Source organism: Oncorhynchus kisutch, linkage group LG13 (genome assembly GCF_002021735.2).
Source record: "Oncorhynchus kisutch isolate 150728-3 linkage group LG13, Okis_V2, whole genome shotgun sequence".
Lineage (NCBI taxonomy): Eukaryota > Metazoa > Chordata > Actinopteri > Salmoniformes > Salmonidae > Oncorhynchus > Oncorhynchus kisutch.
In genome coordinates this window covers 27,213,253-27,232,779 of record NC_034186.2, presented here as the reverse complement: position 1 = coordinate 27,232,779, position 19,527 = coordinate 27,213,253, and the positions used below count along the sequence as shown (strand labels likewise).

Below are 19,527 nucleotides of genomic sequence, written 5' to 3'. Positions count from 1 at the left end.
GAGGAAAAAGGGAGAGGCTTGCAAGCTGAAAAACACCATCCCAACAGTGAAGCATGGAGGTGGCAGCATCATGTAGTGGGGGTGCTTTACTGCAGAAGGGACTGGTGCACTTCACAAAATAGATGGCATCATGAGGAATAAAAATTATGTGGCTATATTGAAGCAACAAAGTCAATCCGTCAGGAAGTTAAAGCTTGGTCGCAAATGGGTCTTCCAAATGGACAATGACCTCAAGCATACTTCCAAAGTTGTGGAAAAATGGCTTAAGGACAACAAAGTCAAGGTATTGGAGTGGCCATCAAAGCCCTGACCTCAATCCCATAGAACATGTGTGGGCAGAACTGAAAAAGCATGTGCGAGTAAGGAGGCCTACAAACCTGAATGTTACACCAGCTCTGTCAGGAGGAAAGGGCCAAAATTCATCCAACTTATTGTGAGAAGCTTGTGGAAGGCTACCTGAACCATTTGACCCAAGTTAAACAATTTAAAGGCATTGCTACCAAATAATAATTGAGTGTATGTAAACTTCTGACCCACTGGGAATGTGATGAAATAAATAAAAGCTGAAATAAATCACGGTACTATTATTCTGACATGTCACATTCTTAAAATAAAGTTGTGATCTGAACTGACCTAAGACAGGAAATTCTTACTAGGATTAAATGTCAGGAATTCTGAAAAATGTAGTTAAAATGTATTTGGCTAAAGTGTATGTAAACTTCCATCTTCAACTGTATATTACATGGATTCATTAGACTTTTTAAAACTGGCTTGTAGGCCAGGAGATGCTAAATGTGTTTCCTAATTAAGGGTCAATTACCATGAGACCGACAGTTATTTGCTTGACAATCACTAGCTGATGAAATTTCGGGACTGCCACAGCCCAACATACATCTCGTCTGTCTGTTTACAATTCAAAGGCATGTTTGAGAACATTAAAGCCATTTATTTAACTACATGCAATCAATCTCACAGCACTAATACTCAAATCAACACTTTACTGATAGGAGGCATACTGCAGTCACATATTTACATTATAGAAAACCATAATGGACCTTTCTATAGTGTAAAGAAATGTACTGCTGGACTGCTAAAAATGTGCACAGTATAGATTCACAGTGAGGCTCGGACCCAGAATCTCTGGTGGCACAGCTAGCACTGTGATGCAGTTCCACTGCGCCACCCGGGAGGCCGCTGTGGTCTCTTTCAAGCTGTATAGTTAGGGTTATCACGACACCAGTATGACGATACTCAGTGGTATCGTGGAAATGAAACAAAAAAATAAACAGACTTAATTACCTGAGAGAAAACAGTCCTTAATGTTGGAAACATGCAGCCTTATGTTGCCACCCAGAATCAGATGTTTCTTTTCCGAGCTCTAGCACACAATATTGTACATACAGTATGTTTTTTTAAAGGACCAAAGAGTTTAGTGTGCTTTGCATTTTCCTTTTTGCCATGGGAAATCAGGTATTGTGATACTGGTATTGTGACAACCCTAGCTAGTTGTCTAATGCTAGTCACTCAGCCTATCTGGTAGCTACAGATTGCACACCAGATAATGTGATAGAACTAAAATGTTGGTGTCCATTACTGGGAATTACAGGAAAGCCCCATACAAACCACTGCCATAGATTTTTAAACTAACCTGTTCTTGTCAATAGTTTCTTCGTTCTCGATTCAGTGAAAATTGTATCTCAAATGTCAGTTTCCAGTTGCATGTGGGTTTACAACAACTATAGATAATTCAGAAAGATAAATGTAATGTTTTGTATCCAGTGAAACATGCCACCCATGTGTGTAGGTCTTTGTTTTGGTCGCACTGTGACGTGCTATCATCTATTTCTACACATGGCCACAAACAAACGAATGGTTCCGGCAAAGACACTGCGAAATGCTAGATGTGTGGCAAAACAAGAATTTAATAGCTTTCTTTTCACTGGTTTTCATAGAACCACCTGCAACTGTAAACTGACATTTGAGATACAATTTTCCCCCGAAACGAGAATGAAGAAAGCGTCGACAAGAACAGGTTAGTTCAAATCTATGGCGGCTGTTTGTATGATGGTTTTCTGTAATGCCCAGTAAGGAACACAAAATCATTGGTTATATCACATTATTTGGCATCCAATATGTAGCTACCCATCTTAAGAAACTTGGCATGCTACTGACCATCTAATCACCTGTAACCAGTCCTGTGTATTGTTAGCTGCTGCGTCAGTGGCTCTTATAAGTTGCTGGACCACGACCAGTGATAATCCACCACCTGTCAGTGTTACCTCTGTGCATTGGTAAGAACTCAAGACAAGCAACTGGCTAGAAAGTTTTACAGCTAGATAGCTGATTTATAGATGTTAGTCAAGTACTGCACCAGGACCACCTATGAAAAATAGTAAATACTAGTAGATGTCCTCCTTCTAAAATAACTAGCTGATATATATAATTAGAAGGAAAGCATAATGTTCAGTAACTGTTAGTCAAACCAACTAGAAGAAACGTGTATTATCGGTGTGCCCGACAAGCCATGGACGACAGTTGAGAAAACAGATTTGCTAGTTAGCCAGTAGGGTAGAACATCAGCTATCTTCGCTTAACATGTGAGAGGATTGAATAATATATATCGAGTTAGAAACATCTGTCAGTGTTCTTTTTAAGAAACAATGATTTTCAACAACACGGCGTTATCCAACGTCACCTGTTTGTGTTACCGTTAGCTAGCCAGTCACACCCCCTTGACGATGTGAGCTAGCCAACATATGCGTTACCTTAAAATGTCTCGAGGGACAAAAAAAAGCATCCCTCACCAAGAAAGGACAAGGTCATAATATCAGTATAACAGCTTCCAATGCTGCTTTCGAGTTCTGTCATTTGTTCGACGTAACGTGACAGTCTAAAGCTAGCTTTACTACCACAATGAAAAGCATTTAAGAAGGGCTTACCAGCAAAGGACAGCTACAATGAGGCACACGAACAAAACGCGCAACCGCTTCATTATCTTCCCGCGGGGACCAACATCCTCGCTATTTTAGGATTTTACTAGCAAGATATGTTTTAAATATAACGTTTGTTGATTATACAATAGGAAATATTTAAGGGAGGGTGGCACTTTCCTAAAACTACAGTCGATGTAGCTAGGCGAATTTTCATTCAGTCATCCCCTCGCCGCTCCTTGCTGTCTTCTGTTGCGCTGTTACCCTGCTCGATTTTGCTAAGCTTTCCGGAGGTTCTCCTCTCGGCCAATAGCATTAGGGCAGTACTGCGGTACACCAATAGGATCAGGTAGCGACCAAGAAGTAGTGACGTCTAAGGGCCATTTCCTCTGCTTGAGCTGAGTTGGAAGTTCTGACATGGAACGCGTGTCCATTACGATAAGCAAAATATCCAAACCAGAAATAGTCCACCCGATTAGACTACAATCAACCCACTAATAACCTATTTTTGGATGACACCAACGTTTCCATCCAACTTTTTTTTAAACGCGAGTAATGCCGTGTTCAAATGGTAGTCGGACTAGGAAACTTGGAAATAGCTGATTCGTTGAACACAGTACATGTATAACTACAACCAGATACCATGTCGGACATTACGGAGTTTTCTAGTTCCGACTAGTATGTGAACGCGTCATACATTACATATCAGATTTTTAAAATCGTGACAGGCCTACATTTTCCTGTCCACATGTCGACAAAACAAAATACGGTGTGATATTTTTTGTGTCACTAAATGAATAATGCGAGACATGTCAGTGGAAAAGCTTTTATGCACACATATTGATATAATAACCATCATATTCAAGTGAATTTTGAGTCACGCGATGACATGTTGTGTGGTCCTACCACTACGACTCGTTGGGAAAGCATGCAGTTTAGGCTACAGATTAAATAAATTATGATGAATTTTACAGGGTGGTAAAAGTGCAAGGTGATGAACTTTTTTTATTTTATATTTATTTTTATTTCACCTTTATTTAACCAGGTAGGCTAGTTGAGAACAAGTTCTCATTTGCAACTGCGACCTGGCCAAGATAAAGCATAGCAGTGTGAGCAGACAACAAAGAGTTACACATGGAGTAAACAATTAACAAGTCAATAACACAGTAGAAAACAAAGGGGGAGTCTATATACAATATACAACTTGATGCACCATACCAATAAATATCGAGGATTTTATTCTGATGACATAATTTATACTTGGCTGCCATTTGACAAAACTTTATCTGCTTTGAAATGGCCAATAATTATTATTATTATTATTTCGCCATGTAGGCTATAGAACCCCACAGTGGGATGTCATAATACCCATAAAACCTAGCGGTCAACAGGTAAATGGTTCCAATCGTTATTCCACCATTCATTTTTCCCCATAGGGAATTTTAGAAAGACTTAAAATAAGGACTGTTTTGTATAGGCTTACCCCTGCGTGACGTTCTGATAATCATGTAAATCTCTCTCGGGCAAATTTACTTTTATCAATATATTCAGCCCTATTTACTCTCTGATTTGAAATGGTAATTAGCATCAAAGTAGACGTGCAAAACTATAAATCCCTGCAAGGTGTTGCACATCATCCCTAGCTGACACCTTCGCTGACTGGTATTGTGTACATTTAAAACTTGCACAAGGCAGTTCACAGAATTGGCCATTTTAAGAAATGTAGCTAATTTATGAATTACTACATTTAGCTGACATTAGATAGTTAACCCATAGATTCTTACCTTTGCCTCGATTTGGCACTCTTGTCCAGATCATCATGGCATTTGTAGTTCTCTATGATAGCCACATTAGCAGCTAATAGAGGAAAATATATTGATAAATCACCTTGTCCTAGCGAGATTTACATGGCTATAAAAACATCACGCCACTGTAAATTTACACAAAACACAGCACTTATTTTTAATGAACCATTTCCATGTTTGACCGCTAGGTGTAATAGGTATTATAACGGTCCTGATGTTGTCAAGGCGAGTGCGCTCTTGGAGCAGTGTTGGATGCCGTCTTTTGTTCTTAAACACTACATTGCCCATCATACAACGGATACGTGCGTCTTCTGAGATCTGCCTGTGTAAACGTTTTTGTTAAATGTAACATAATACACGTAGAATGTGTCCCAAATATATTTTATGCACCAATAAATACATTCAATTGAATAAGAAAAGGTTTGAGATTAACCCAGCATTTAGAATGTGAGGCACTGTGGCTCAGATCCTCACATTCTAAATGCTGGGTTGAAATCTCAAACATCAAAACTCGTTGAGCGAAAACGATTTCCATTCTGAAAAGGCAGGGTCCTCATATAGTGATTGCCATCGAACGGTGAGCTGGTCATCATAAATTACGTTTTGACGAACTGAACTAGCACTCATCGAGAGCTTGTCTCTTTACGGAGTCAAAATCAAGAGTTAAAGGCAGCGGGAGACCATGGACGTGGCCCGGATGTTACTGTGCCTGTTCTCGGTGCTGGTGTCTGAGAAGTTCCTGGTGGCTGCGTTCTCCCAGAGCCTGGTCAGCGACTTCACATTCACACTCCCCGCAGGGCGGAAGGAGTGCTTCTTCCAGACCATGAAGAAGGACGCGTCGCTAGAGATAGAATATCAGGTGCCAGGGGTTTATATGATTGGTTTTACATGGGGAAAGGGTGAACACATAATTGTAAATGAGCACACTTGATATAACTCATGTGGGTAGCTTTGGAGACTGTCTCTACTCTGCTAGAACTACTCGCATGACTTCACAAGAAGTCCAATGTTATGTGCATATCCCATCATTGATTGTGGTTAGCGCTGTCGTATCCAGTGGTGGAAAAGGTACCCAATTATCAAACGAGTAAAAGTAAAGATACCTTAATAGAAAATGACTCAAGTGAAATTCACCCAGTAAAATCCTACTTGAATAAAAGTCTAGAAGTATTTTGTTTTAAATATACTTAAGTATCAAAAGTAAATGTAATTGCTAAAATATACTTACGTATTAAAAGTATACACAATAAAACATTCATTATATTAAGCAGACCAGACGGCAGCATTTCATAATTATTATATATATATATTTTTACATTTGCGGATAGCCAAGGGCAAGCTCCAACACTGACATCATTTACAAACAAAGCACGTATTTAATGAGTCCGCCAGATCAGAGGCTGTAGGGATGACCACTTCCCTTGATAAGTTTGTGAATTAGACCATTCTCCTGCCCTGTTAAGCATTCAAAATGTAACAAGTACTTTTGGATGTCAGGGAAAATGTATGGAGTAAAAAGTACATAATTGTCTTCAGTAATGTAATAATGTTAAAGTAAAAATACAAATAGTGAAGTACAGATACCCCAAAAACTACTTAAGAAGTACTTTCAAGTATTTTTACTTAAGTACTTTACACCACTGGTCGTATCTGAATCCAGAACCTAGGAACTACTTGTGGAATAGGTTGAGTAAATTAAATGTATTGTAAATGTATTAAACACTTACTATAGGCCTATATGATTTTGAAATGATGCCATCATACTAGTTTAGAAACTCGTTTTTCCCAGAACTGGCTATAAGTTCCTTTCTAATAATGACATTCCATCCTAGGCTGTGGTTCCTCTTACTCCTATTTCATTGGCCCACAAGATTGTGCTCTGCTGATGTGTTTAAAATGTTTCCAATTGAGTTGTGGCCCTGAATCACAAATCTCAACACAGAAGTCTGGTAAAACCTCTATTTTCTATGAAATATTTTAACATTTCTGACATAACGGATTGTCATACCATCACAGTAGGATAGTCTAGCTGTAGCATGCTACCACCATAGACAAGCTATTTCTGTGGCATGCTGTAGCCCACCACTCTGCCATCGGAGTGTGAACAAAACTGACAATGTCCTTAGTTTGTGGAGACTAATTTCTAAGTACTTCATGGTATCTGCTCAATGTCTGTGTTTGGAAATCCTCAAATAACTAGACATTAAAGTTAGGAAACCCTGTCATTCTTTGCTCCTGAGTAACAGAGGAGGCAGAGATCTGTGGAAATAGTAAACAAGTAATGCAACTGTAGAGAAACAGGCACCAGGGACTGGCCTGTTCACTTATTGTCTTGAATGGACTCAATCCAACCGTATTTCACTACTGAAAATAGGCTGTGTTCTTGGACTGGACATTGTGAAGCACCTCTGCTTGTTTTTCAGCACCAGCTCTCCTCAACCTCTCTCTCTGTCTGAGTGCGAATTACACTGTGACATTCGGGGTGGTCTCTTGGGTGATTTTTTTTAAAGGGGATAATAATGATAATAAAGATGTCATTTAATGGTAAAAATGGATTACCTTTTAATGTGGCATGCACACAGCCAGTCATGGTTTTCATCTGATTGTCAAACAAATCACTTAAAGTAGGCTACCTGTGCATGTTCGTCCACAAAATAATTCTAGCATCACAACAGTACACTGCATGTACACTTGTGCCATTTGATGAATGGAAATGGACATCTGTTACAAAACACCAATAAGTGTGCCTAATGACATTCAGTGATTGTCATTGATTAGGCCTCCATTGATTAGGCCTCCATTGATTGGGCCTGCATTGATTGATGTGTCTTGCTGACAAATTAACATTATTTGTTGCCTGAAAAGTCGGGACACCTAAATTGGGGCTGAAACTGTCCCGTGAAATAACAGGATGGTCACCCTAACACACACAGTCAATTTACTAGACTAGTCTACAATGTGTTTTACCATGAACTTCAAATGGGTCTACCGGTAGCCAGTGACGTAGTGGTAAAAAAGATAGGTGGGTAAACTCTAATTGCCGGTTGTGGTGAAAAAAGTAACGCGCCCTATACTTTCAATGCATTTTTCTGAAAAAGGTGGGCCAACACCACTGGCAGTAACCTACCCTCTCAGTCGAGGCAATTTTACACACATGAATACACGCAGAACAGGTAGCCTACATTCAATATAATAGGCCTACATGAGATGAATCAAAACATGTTTACATCCTAGTTCATGAGTTGTCCATAATTCATTGGTTGAATGCTTGGAGTGTTCACAGATCATGTGACATAAAACACTACCATTCTTTCCTTACATGAATGACATTTGTGACAGTGTTATTTGCCATTATTAAGCATTTAACCATTTAGTTAGAACTTTAACCTGTATGAATCCTGGATCTTGGAGATCTCAGAAAGTGCACTAAGTGTAACTATGCCTACATAACATTTCATTATCTTTTGCCGTGAAAACAGTTCTCATGGGCACAGAAATCCAAAATAAAGTAGGCCTATGCAAATACAAAATCTAATGGTTGTGACCGAAAAAGCCAACTATAGGCCTGCTGTCATTAACGTATACTGAGTGTACGATTTCCATGACAGACTGACCAGGTGAAAGCTTATTGATGTGACCTGTTCAATCCACTTCAGTCAGTGTAGATGAAGGGGAGGAGACAGGTTAAATAAAGATTATTTTAGCCTTGAGACAATTGAGACATGGATTATGTATATGTGTCTTTTAGATGGTGAATTGGCAAGACAAAATGTAAGTGATTTTGAATGGGGTATGGTAGTAGGTGCCAGGCGCAACGGTTTAAGTGTGTCACAAACTGCAACCCTGCTGGGTTTTTCACGCTCAAGTTTCCCGTGTGTCTCAAGAATGGTCCACCACCCAAAGGACATCCAGCCAACTTGACACAAATGTGGGAAGCATTGGAGTCCATATGGGCCAGCATCCCTGTGGAATGATTTTCGACAACTTTTAGAGTCCATTCCCTAACGAATTGAGGGTGTTCTGAGGGCAAAAGGGGGTGCAACTCAATATTAGGAGCTGTCCCCAATGTTTTGTACACTGTGTATACTTGTTGGATGGATTGGAAGCATATTGGTGTCTGTGTAGGCTAGTTGTAGTGATATTGTCTACCATCAGCTGAAAACAAATATTGATAGAAAACAATCAAGCTAAATAAATGGTCTACTTCTTCTGGCCACAGACGCACAGAGAAGACCAATACCCGCACACACCTGGAAAAACAAAGCAGTGAGCACAGCTGACTGACAAAAGCAAACGGTAATAAATCAACGGATGAATCTAATGCATTGGAATAAAGGCTATTTCTATAAAGGACACATGGCAAACAAATTGTGAAAATTAGGATGTACAAAGGAAAATCAATGCTTTTAAAAGAGCTCAGCTTAGGCCGAAATTCAGCACTACTGAGTGGACAGCGCCGCTGTCTAACTAGCTATAGAATTCTACAGTACCATTCGTGGACAGGAAGACAGTTTGTGTAATCATATAGAAATAAATGGTTTGAGGCCTCATGAGTGGCGCAGTGGTCTAAGGCATTGCACTGCAGTGCTTGAGGCGTCACTACAGACCCGGGTTCGATCCCAGGCTGTGTCATAGCCCGACCATGACTGGGAGACCCATAAGGCGGCGCACAATTTGACCAGCGTCGTCCGGGCGAGGGGAGGGTTTGACCGGCCGGGGCTTCCTTGTTCCATCGTGATCTAGCGTCTCCTTGTGGTGGGCTGGGCGCCTGCAAGCTGACAATGGTCGCCAACTGGGGCTGGCTTCTGGGTCAAGAAGCAGTGCAGCTTGGCAGGGTCGTATTTCGGAGGATGCATGTCTCTCGACCTTCGCCTCTTTTGGGTCCGTAGGGGAGTTGCAACGATGGGACAAGATATCCAATTAGATATCCAAATAGTAGTTACAGTCTTGTCCCATCGTTGCAACTCCCCTACGGATTACATTGGTGTGTTCGATTCATTTGGAAGCTTTTATTTTCATAATTACCACTGCATGGTTAAATTAGCATAATTTAGAGGGCCCCATGAAAGTTGGACTTTTCTTGCATTTAGGGGAGCTAATGTCTCATTCAGGGAAGCCGACAAAAGCATACTTTGGAAATGGAATGATTCATTAACAATATCAGTAACAACATCAATTATAAATCATCAAGAATTAGTTTGCCATGGTATACTGTCGATTTAGGGCCACATAGCACTGCATTTTGCTCTGTGCTTGTTTCCCAATGTATTTTTTTATTTAACTTTTTATTTGACGAGGCAAGCCAATAGGTGATGTAGTTTTGTTTTGACTCTGTGTGTCTCTCTCTCGCTCTCCTTTTATCATTCTGTCTCATCTGTCTCTCACCCATCCTACTTGTCTGTGTGTGTCCTCAGGTGTTGGACGGAGCAGGTCTGGATGTTGACTTCTCCCTGTCGTCTCCTACTGGAAACGTTCTGTACAGCGAACACCGCAAATCAGACGGAGTATACACGTAAGACACACACACCACGCAAGTGTGAAATACACACTCACATGGAGTTGGGCTTGCTCTCTCTCACTCTCTCTCACGGTGTGTTTCCATTAGTGTAGAGACGGAGGATGGAGACTACATGTTTTGTTTTGACAACTCGTTTTCTGCTGTGTCGGAAAAGATCATCTTCTTCGAGCTTCTCATGGACAACATGGAACAGGAAGGGGAGGAGCCAGAGGACTGGAAGGAGTACGTCCATGGGACCGACATGTTGGACATGAAGCTGGAGGACATCATGGTGAGGGGGTGTGCTTATATTACATCTAGGCTACATGCTGATTCTTCACCCTTCTCCTGAAGTGTGTACTTAAACTTTCTCACATGGATTTTACAATGGTGGAAACCCTACAACCAATGCTTACACCAATCCTATGCTTTGAAATCCATGACACGGAGTGTGCAAGTGCGTAACTTCTAGAAAAGGATGGAGTTGTAGTCCTAGCTAGGACTGGAAGCATGCTTTGCTTTTACACACACTATAGATGTATGGCATCATGGAGGGTGCGTTTTATTCACGCAGCATCTGTATTACATCATGCGAGGGGGTGCGAATTCGCACATAACATTTCACAGAATTCACACATGTTTTTTTTAAATCTTGGAAAGTGATACTTGATTGTCAAAAAGGAAAACCTGTGTGTATCCATTGGGAAAAAATCCATTTGTTAGTCAGATTAGGGCAATTCCACGGTAACAGAATTAGACAGACTCACATTTTTTACTTAAAATATATGTCAAACAAAAACCATTGATTTCAGAGTTTAACAGAGTTTAACAAACCATACAACTCTATGCACAATGACTACTTTTAGCAATTTACACTGTGAACATTTTACAAAAACACATTTACTGGAAGAGCTGTGCAGATGCAAAATTTGGTTACATAATTTGTGTATAATCTACCTCAGTTTTTTGTGTCCACATTTTCCAAAAACTCTTAAATATCTGCTCCCAATTAAGATTGAACGATGTCTGCAAAAATAATGGAGTGTCAACTATGACATGACACATTGACTTTGAAAAAATATGAACTACAGTAAGTGAAGTGGATTTACACCCGGTAACGGAATTTCACCATCGGTCCCTGATCTGTACTACACAGAAATGCATAATTATGGATATATATAAATACTTTTTTTGGGGGGGGGGGGGGGGGGGGGGGGGGCATGCCTAATTTACATGTTATTTTGACATTAATACATGTCACATATACGTTTGCAAACAATAAAAAAAAATATATATAGTAAGTTAATAAAGCTGCATACAAACATGGTCTCTTTTTTTGTTTTCTTGAGTGATGCAGCTCCAACATGCAGGGGTTTCAGCTCAGTGCTTTCTGTGGTGGTGGGGCGAGCCAGCAGAAAATAGGGGCATTGCGCCGTGATTGGCTCAGTGTTCTGTCACTCATGGGGACACGACGTCATTGCTCAATTAACTTTTTCGCTGTCAGACAAGGCTCCGCTGAAAGCCAGGTGTAGCAGTGGTAAAGTGTTGGGACTGCTGTTGGGACATCTTTATGTAGACCCTAACAGTTTGTGGGCACCGTTTGTCACCGGTATAGTGCAATGAATGTATTGTTTAGTGTTGTGTAGTGGCTTTGCTGGCATGCATCCCAATTGATTTTGTTGTTGTTGCCCCGTCAAGATTTACAAGCTAAAATCGCCACTGCTTGGAGGTGACGCACTGTCCCGATGAGTGACAGGACACTGAGCTAATCATGGTGCAACTAGAGGACATACACTGTGTATATTCCACTGGCTGCCCCACCACCACAGGAAGCACTGGGCTAGGCTAAAACACCTGTATTTTGGAGCTGCCTTACTCAAGACAGCAAAAAAGAGACCATGTTTGTATGCGGCTTTATTAAATCAATTATGTTTTTTGTTGTTGTTTTTTTACATTGTTTGCAAACTGATATGTGACACATATTAATGCCAAAATAGCTAAAAATGTGTGGCTCAAAACAGGTGGGGCTCTGCCTGAATGACTGGTCGCCACTGGTCCTTTTACATGGAAATTACCATTAGTAATGGTAGAGTGGTTTGTGTGACCAGCAGGGCAGAAGAATCTGGGTCTTGTCTGAAGCCTGTTGACATCAGTGTCTGTCCTGTCTTTCTGGGCCAGTGTTGCACAGTATACTGAAATATTGTACTTTCTCAGTGCTAGAACCCAAACAACGGTTCAGTACTACAATGTTTTTTACTTTGGGTACTTCTGCCAAATGTTTCTCATGTCGTCTACTGATTGAGAGAGGATCATGTCGCAACCAATGTCCCCTTTCTGCGCGAGAGCACCGTGCCTATGGCTGTTGCGGTGACCGTATTGCTGCCACACCAGCAGTCATGAGTCATGACCGTTGAGCCATGGTAATCTCTTCTTATGCACTCTGGACATGTGTTGGTGGTACACAACTTGCTAACGACCATTCGGTCGCTAATGGCCTGGTACTCAGGGCTGTAATGTCCGTTTAACCACTGAGTGTAAAACATGGGCTTCGTGGATGTTGTTTCAAAGCCAAACACAATGAAATGGGCAGTGCTTTCTAAGGAGATGATTCTTTCAAAACACCCATCAGCATATTAGAGTTTATGTATATGCATAGGTTTAGGCCTATATATGAAGCCAAGCCTGAAGAATTATGATTGTGCTGTTATACAATATTATGCATGGCAGAAAAACATTAAAAAATAATACAAAATATTTAATATGTCTTTAGTGATTGGCCAAACCTATACTCCAAAATGTGTAATATTTTTCCCAAATGAAGCACTGGGTATCTGCAAGGAACAGGGTTGGAGAGCCCACGGCATACAGAGTTTGGGCGGAATATCACACGTAGCGCAGCGATCATACTCCTCAAACAGTGCTTAACGGGTGGAGTGAAAAAAGTGTTCTTTATTTATTTCTCAGCTGCTCATATTAAGCACATGCTCCGCTATAAAACCGGAGTAGCCTACCCAGCATAATTGAAAGCGCGCGGCAGCTATTCGAGTGCATACAAATGACTTATTTTTCCCCTGCGCCTGTTCCTGCCTATTAGATAATGAGGCATTCTAAATCGAAAATAATTTTACGTATTAATAAAGACAAGATTCAATTGAGAATAGTTTGATGGGTGAAAATATGGTCACTTGATGAGAGAACAGCTGTGTCGCCTCAGGCAAGGAACACAGCGCAAGCTTTTTCTGCGACTTTCCCAAATCATCAATAGTCTATAGTCGCATCATGCAGCTCATATATGTTTTGATTTTTAAGACATTCTGAGATTTGTATCATTAACCAACTAAAGTTGCCAAATAACTAAATATACCGTACAGGACCTGTTTCAAATGAGCACTTATACGCTCAACATAGTCACTTCATATGCGCAATCGCTCCGGAATGGGAAAAATATAATTTATATTTTATTCAGCTAAGTTCAGTTATATTCTTATTACTATAAAATCCTATAATATAAAATAATGGCACTTGACTTATGCATATCTTGTCAGCTAAATGAACAAGCCTATGGCATGGAGCATAGCCAGATAACATTTTCTTCTGAAATACATTGTCATCATATCATCATATTTCTTTAGACCTGACTTAAATAAATAATGGATTTGATGTGATGGTGTATATTAAGTTGAATGTAGATGTTCTGAAGCGTGTATTAGCAGCTTGTATTAGTGGAGGCCTGGAGATGCTAAACTTGTTTATGTTAATTATTGTTAAATCATCATGAGACCAGCAGTATTTTGCACGGCACTAACCGGATGACAAAATGTAATGACTGCCACAGCCCTAACCGTGCCTGCTCCACTTACCCATTGCTAGCTGAGGAACCACTGTACTCACTGGGAGAATGGGCTACATCACCACTTATGCTGCACAGAAGTTTTAATGCAAAACGGCATGTAGAGATGTTGAAACTGTTAATAACTGTTATCAAAACAATGTTCATTACAGGCTAGAACATTTTACAATGCAAGATCCCGGTAGCTTCCAGTTTTGTAGGCTAACTTTCCTTGCTAGCTTACAGCTCAAGCTAACATCAATTCACTACCCTAGTTCCTTTTTTTTGTGATAATATGTGACCATAATGCAAAATATTGTTTTGCCGATTGTCACCAAAAAGTGTATTCATTCACTTCATCTCCCCGCCTCACATCTCTCCCAGTCAAGATGGTCATTTAGAATACATTTTCGAAACAATAATACAACACGGGGAACACAAGTATACATAAATAATATACAAAGGACAGTTGGAATAGAGGGTACAATAACACATTACACAAGGACCTTAAGGGATATACATACACTTATAATTTTACAGCTTTTTTGTTGGTAGAGTATTGCATTGTGTTAAAATATTGTTCAATTTCCTTTTGTAAGGTTAAAAAAAGGTCCCACTGTAGCCATTTGATTTACACTGAACAAAAATATAAACACAACATGTAAAGTGTTGGTCCCATGCTTCATGAGCTGAAATAAAAGATCCCAGACATTTTCCATACTCACAAATTTGTTTAGCATTTCCCCTTTGCCAAGATAATCCATCCACCTGATCGGTGTGGCATATCAAGAAGCTGATTAAAGAGCATGGTCATTACACAGGTGCACCTTGTGCTAGGGACAATAAAAGTCCACTCTAAAATGTGAAGTTTTGTCACACAACACAATGCAACGGATGTCTCAAGTTTTGAGGGAGTGTGCAATTGGCATGCTGACTCCAGGATTGTCCACTAGAGCTGTTACCAGATAATTGAATGTTCATTTCTCTACCATAAGCCGCCTACAACATCGTTTTAAAGAATTTGGAGGCATGTCCAACCGGCCTCACAACCGCAGACCATGTGTAACCACACCAGCCCAGGATCTCCAGATCTGGCTTCTTCAACTGCGGGATCGTCTGTGGGTTTCCACAACCAAATCATTTCTGCGCAAACTGTCAGAAACCGTGTCAGGTAAGCTCATCTGTGTGCTCATTGTCCTCACCAGGGTCTTGACCTGACTAGTTCAGCGTCGTAACTAACTTAAGTGTGCAAATGCTTACCTTGGGTGGCCACTGGCAGAAGTGTGCTCTTCAAGGATGAATCCCGGTTTCAACTGTACCGGGCAGATGGCAGACATTGTGTATGGCATCATGTGAGTGAGCAGTTTGCTGATGTCAACATTGTGAACAGAGTGACCCATGGTGGTGGGGTTATTGTATGGGCAGGCAAGCTAAGGACAACGAACACAATTGCATTTTATTGATGGTAATTTCAATGCACAGAGATACCGTGACGAGATCCTGAGGCCTATTGTCGTGCCATTAATCCATCGTCATCACCTCAATGTTTCAGCATGATAATGCACGGCCCCAAGTCACAAGGATCTGTACACAATTCCTGGAAGCTGAAAATGTCCCAGTTCTTCCATGGCCTGCATACTCACCAGATATGTCACCCATTGACCATGTTTGGGATGCTCTGGATTGACGAGTACGATAGCGGGTTCCAGTTCCCACGTATATCCAGCCACTTCGCGCAGCCATTAAAGTAGTGGGACCACATTCCACAGGTCACAATCAATAGCCTGATCAACTCTATGTGAAGGAAATGTGTTGTGCTGCATGAGGCAAATAGTGGTCACACCAGATCTGACTGGTTTTCTGATCCATGCCTCTACATTATTTTAATTGTATTTTTATCTGTGGCCAGCAGATGCATAACTGTATTCCCAGTCATGTGTAATCCACAGATTAGGGCCTAATGAATTTATTTCAATTGACTGATTTCCTTATATGAACTGTAACTCAGTCAAATCTTTGAAATTAGTGCATGTTGTGTTTTATATTTTTGTTCAGTGTAGCATCTGCTGGGTTTTTGAATAACAGGGTTAAGATTTAGGAAGCGTCTCGACTTCTGATCCTTAGTAATGGTTATTCCTAAAATGTAAGTTCTTATTTCACTGGAATACCTATGAATTCACCTGTATTGTGTATACAGTGGGGCAAAAAAAGTATTTAGTCAGACACCAATTGTGCAAGTTCTCCCACTTAAAAAGATGAGAGGCCTGTAATTTTCATCATAGGTACACTTCAACTATGACAGACAAAATGAGAAAATAATTTTGGTATCGATAATTTTGGTATCGAGAATTGTGATGGAATCGAGTATCATGATACTAAACCTGGTATTGGTGTCAAAGTTCTGGTATCGTGAAATCACTACTCTGAGGTAGAAATGCCTGGAATTACTACACGTCATCTTAGAGTACACAACCACAAAGGTGGTGTCACTTTGACCCAGCTCACACACGCTGCCAACACAACAGCAGAAGGTCAGAGAGACTGAGCACCACAGCCATCAATGTCACAACAACACACACGTACCTGAGAGCAGAATGGTTTGATCTTTCTTCCAGACCCCCCCCCCCCCCCCCCCCCCCCCAGTATCAGTACACAGACACAGTCAGAGGCAGGAAGTGTAAAGTACAGCTGTGGCCCCTTGAGAGGACTCACTGACTTGTCAGCCTTGTTTACATGCCCCCACCACTTCTCCACCCTGTCCTGTTGCCTTGGTCCCTTAGGACCTCTCTAGGTAACATCTATAATCTGCTTGGTCCTGAAGTCCAGTCTACTTTCTCTACTCAGTATATTGCTTAATACTAGTTCCAGGATGGTTCTATGACTATTACAATAACCCAAACTACTATCTCTCTCTACTCTCCAGGACACCATCAACAGTGTTAAAGCCCGGCTGGGGAAGAGCCTTCAAATACAGACTGTGCTCAAAGCGTTCGAGGCTCGCGATCGCAACCTCCAGGAGTCCAACTACGACCGGGTCAACATGTGGTCCATGACCAACATGCTGGTGATGATGCTGGTGACGGGAGTGCAGGTCTACCTCATCCGTGCCCTGTTTGAGGACAAGAGACACGTGCGCACGTAACACCCCGCCCACTGGGAAGGGCCAGGGAGAGACGGACAGCTCTGTCTACACCTGCCAGCCAATAGCGAGCAGGACTGTTGGTGAAGATGAGATTGTAACTCATCAGATTTTTATGTACAACACTCACACTCACACACTCATACGTTACATCACACATCCTTACAGACACAAATGCCATACCTGTCCAGTCTCTTCCTCTGCTCTGTTCTCCTCTGTCTAGCTGCTGTTGGTCAGAGGGTCTGTGTTGGTATCTGCTCTATCTATCTAATAATCAGTGGCGGGTGAAACACCAGCCAGACCTTCAGTTATTGGTGTTTAAAAGCGAGCGTAAATGAACAAGTATTTCTAATTTAATATGTTAATGTGACCTCTAAACTTTTTCTTCCAGACACTGAGGTGTGTGACGGTCCTGTCTCTGTGTCACGTCTTTCGAGGTCTTCCAGTATGTGACCTGTGAGTCATGTTGTGAAACACTTTATTGTAGAGTAGGTTATTGATACGGCCTTTCACCCTCTCACTCTCTTTCAAAAACACACTCATTCTCACACACACACAATCTCTTACTCACACACGCTCAAACCCACACACTTCTTCATTGAAACCGCTGCTGTCTGCCAGTTCCAGCGAATGGAGAAGTGGAGTAGGGGAAAGGGAATGGTTCCATATGTAACTCTCTAAATCACGGCTGTTCTCTTCTACTCCCTCCATTTCATCCTCCTATAACTCTGTCCTGATGGTCTGTCAGACTTAGTGCTGACAGGAGAGTCGGGTTTCAGTCATACAGGCAGAAGCGAAATGGAACCTGCCCTGCCCCTTTCGCTTTCTTTTTCTCTTGTGACAGAAATAGAATGCTATCTAACACACAGCTGTGTCATCACAGCAATCACACGCTGCACCTGGGGGGTAAAAGAGGCAGGGAAGGTTGTGGGAAAAGGGTTGCGGGTGACTGAAGGAGGTGGGAGTGGTTGGGAAATCAACTAATTGACTGTTATTTGGCTTTATTTTATTGTTTTGTAGCTCTGTTATATACGCACTTGGACAAACATACAGATGTGATTGATGCACTGAGATATGTGCCAACATTTTGGAGCTGCTGACAAATTTTTGTCTGATTTCTCTCTCTAACTGCTATGTCACAATAGTTTTTCTATAAATACGCAATGCGCTGCTGTGTTGATGAGTAACACCCCACCGCCATCTTGTGGCTGGACACCAAACTGCTCATGCAAAACAACGTGACTTTTTTCACCTCTCGGACTGAAGGGTATACTACAAAGCATGCTCAATGAAATAGCCAGGTAACTTTGATAAATAATCAGATAGTTATTGGTTTTCTGGTTAATTTAAGAATGCTAAACGTATATATGCTTGAAATGGGCATATCTAAATGTCAGCTAGATAATTCATTGAACCTGCTTTGTAGTAAACCCTTCTGGCTTTCAGCCTATCCCTGCTTTGAGATATTAAATAAGCAATAATACAGTGCAGCAGTATCCACTCTTTCTCCACTTTTACAATGGGAGAGTAACTTACTATACAATAACAAAGTGATGTTCAAAGGGTCTTGCATTGTGCCATTATGAGCCCCCTCCGTCTCAGTTACAGCTTCTCTAAGCCAATTACAATGGGTTGTATTGCCACTGTCTGTCTCTACCCACCATTTTGTGTCAAAGTATTTTAGCTGATGCTCAGGCAAGCATCACCATGGGAGATTAATCAATCAAATTAATATTTTTAATTTATAGAATGTCATTGATGCTCTTCTCCAACCTTTTTTGTTCCTTTCTGCACAAGACAATGATGGCCTCTAATGAACAAAAAACTCAATGCTTTGAACCTACAGACAAGATGTTTAGGAGAAGGTGTCTATTTTACTAACCTTATGATGGAACGAGGAGAGTATATTTTAGCAATAAGGCCTGAGGGGTTGTGGTATATGGCCATTATACCACGGCTAAGGGATGTTCTTAAGCACGACGCAACACAGAGTGCCTGGATACAGCCTTTAGCCGTGGTATATTGGCCATTTACCACAAATCCCTGAGGTGCCTTATTAGAAATTGGTTACCAACGTAGTAATTAGACCAGTAAAAATTAAGGTTTTGTCATACCTGTGGTATATGGTCTGATGTACCATGGCTGTCAGCCAACAAGCATTCAGGGCTTGGACCACCCAGTTTATAATCTGAGATATACAGACTAATGTTCTGTATATGTAAATGTGTCAAATTAAAAAAGTATACTTTTCTGAATGTGGTGTCCTGTTGTGTCCTTTGACTTCAAATGAGTGGTAGGAAATGAGAAGCCACTTCAGACTGCAGACA

At 41.0% G+C, this 19,527-nt stretch overlaps 2 protein-coding genes across 6 annotated transcripts in view; one reads left to right on the top strand and one right to left on the bottom strand.

The window, feature by feature from the left end:
• Positions 1 to 3,391, bottom strand: part of LOC109902687 (SUN domain-containing ossification factor) — a 110,528-nt gene extending 107,137 nt beyond the window's left edge. For 3 of the 5 annotated variants that reach the window (XM_020499268.2, XM_031785914.1, XM_031785916.1), the window contains exon 1: positions 2,940 to 3,388. In XM_020499268.2, coding sequence (XP_020354857.2) covers positions 2,940 to 2,992 — 53 coding nt within the window. In that variant the 5' untranslated portion in view covers positions 2,993 to 3,388. Of the gene's footprint in view, positions 1 to 2,939 lie in introns of all 5 variants that reach the window. The other 2 variants (XM_031785915.1, XM_031785913.1) reach the window with 2 other exon arrangements.
• A 1,816-nt stretch (positions 3,392 to 5,207) lies between these two features.
• LOC109902689 (transmembrane emp24 domain-containing protein 5-like) lies at positions 5,208 to 19,455 on the top strand. The gene is made up of 4 exons (XM_020499269.2): positions 5,208 to 5,594; positions 10,150 to 10,247; positions 10,341 to 10,524; positions 16,985 to 19,455. The coding sequence occupies exons 1-4, from the start codon at positions 5,418 to 5,420 to the stop codon at positions 17,201 to 17,203; spliced, it is 678 nt and encodes a 225-aa protein (XP_020354858.1). The 5' UTR covers positions 5,208 to 5,417; the 3' UTR covers positions 17,204 to 19,455.
• The last annotated feature ends 72 nt before the right edge of the window (positions 19,456 to 19,527 follow it).

Coding starts and splice junctions, on each gene's coding strand:
- LOC109902689 (XM_020499269.2), top strand. CDS start 5,418: ATGGACGTGGCCCGGATGTTACTGTGCCTGTTCTCGGTGCTGGTGTCT. Junction 5,595..10,149: donor CGCTAGAGATAGAATATCAG/GTGCCAGGGGTT, acceptor GTGTGTCCTCAG/GTGTTGGACGGAGCAGGTCT. Junction 10,248..10,340: donor AAATCAGACGGAGTATACAC/GTAAGACACACA, acceptor TGTTTCCATTAG/TGTAGAGACGGAGGATGGAG.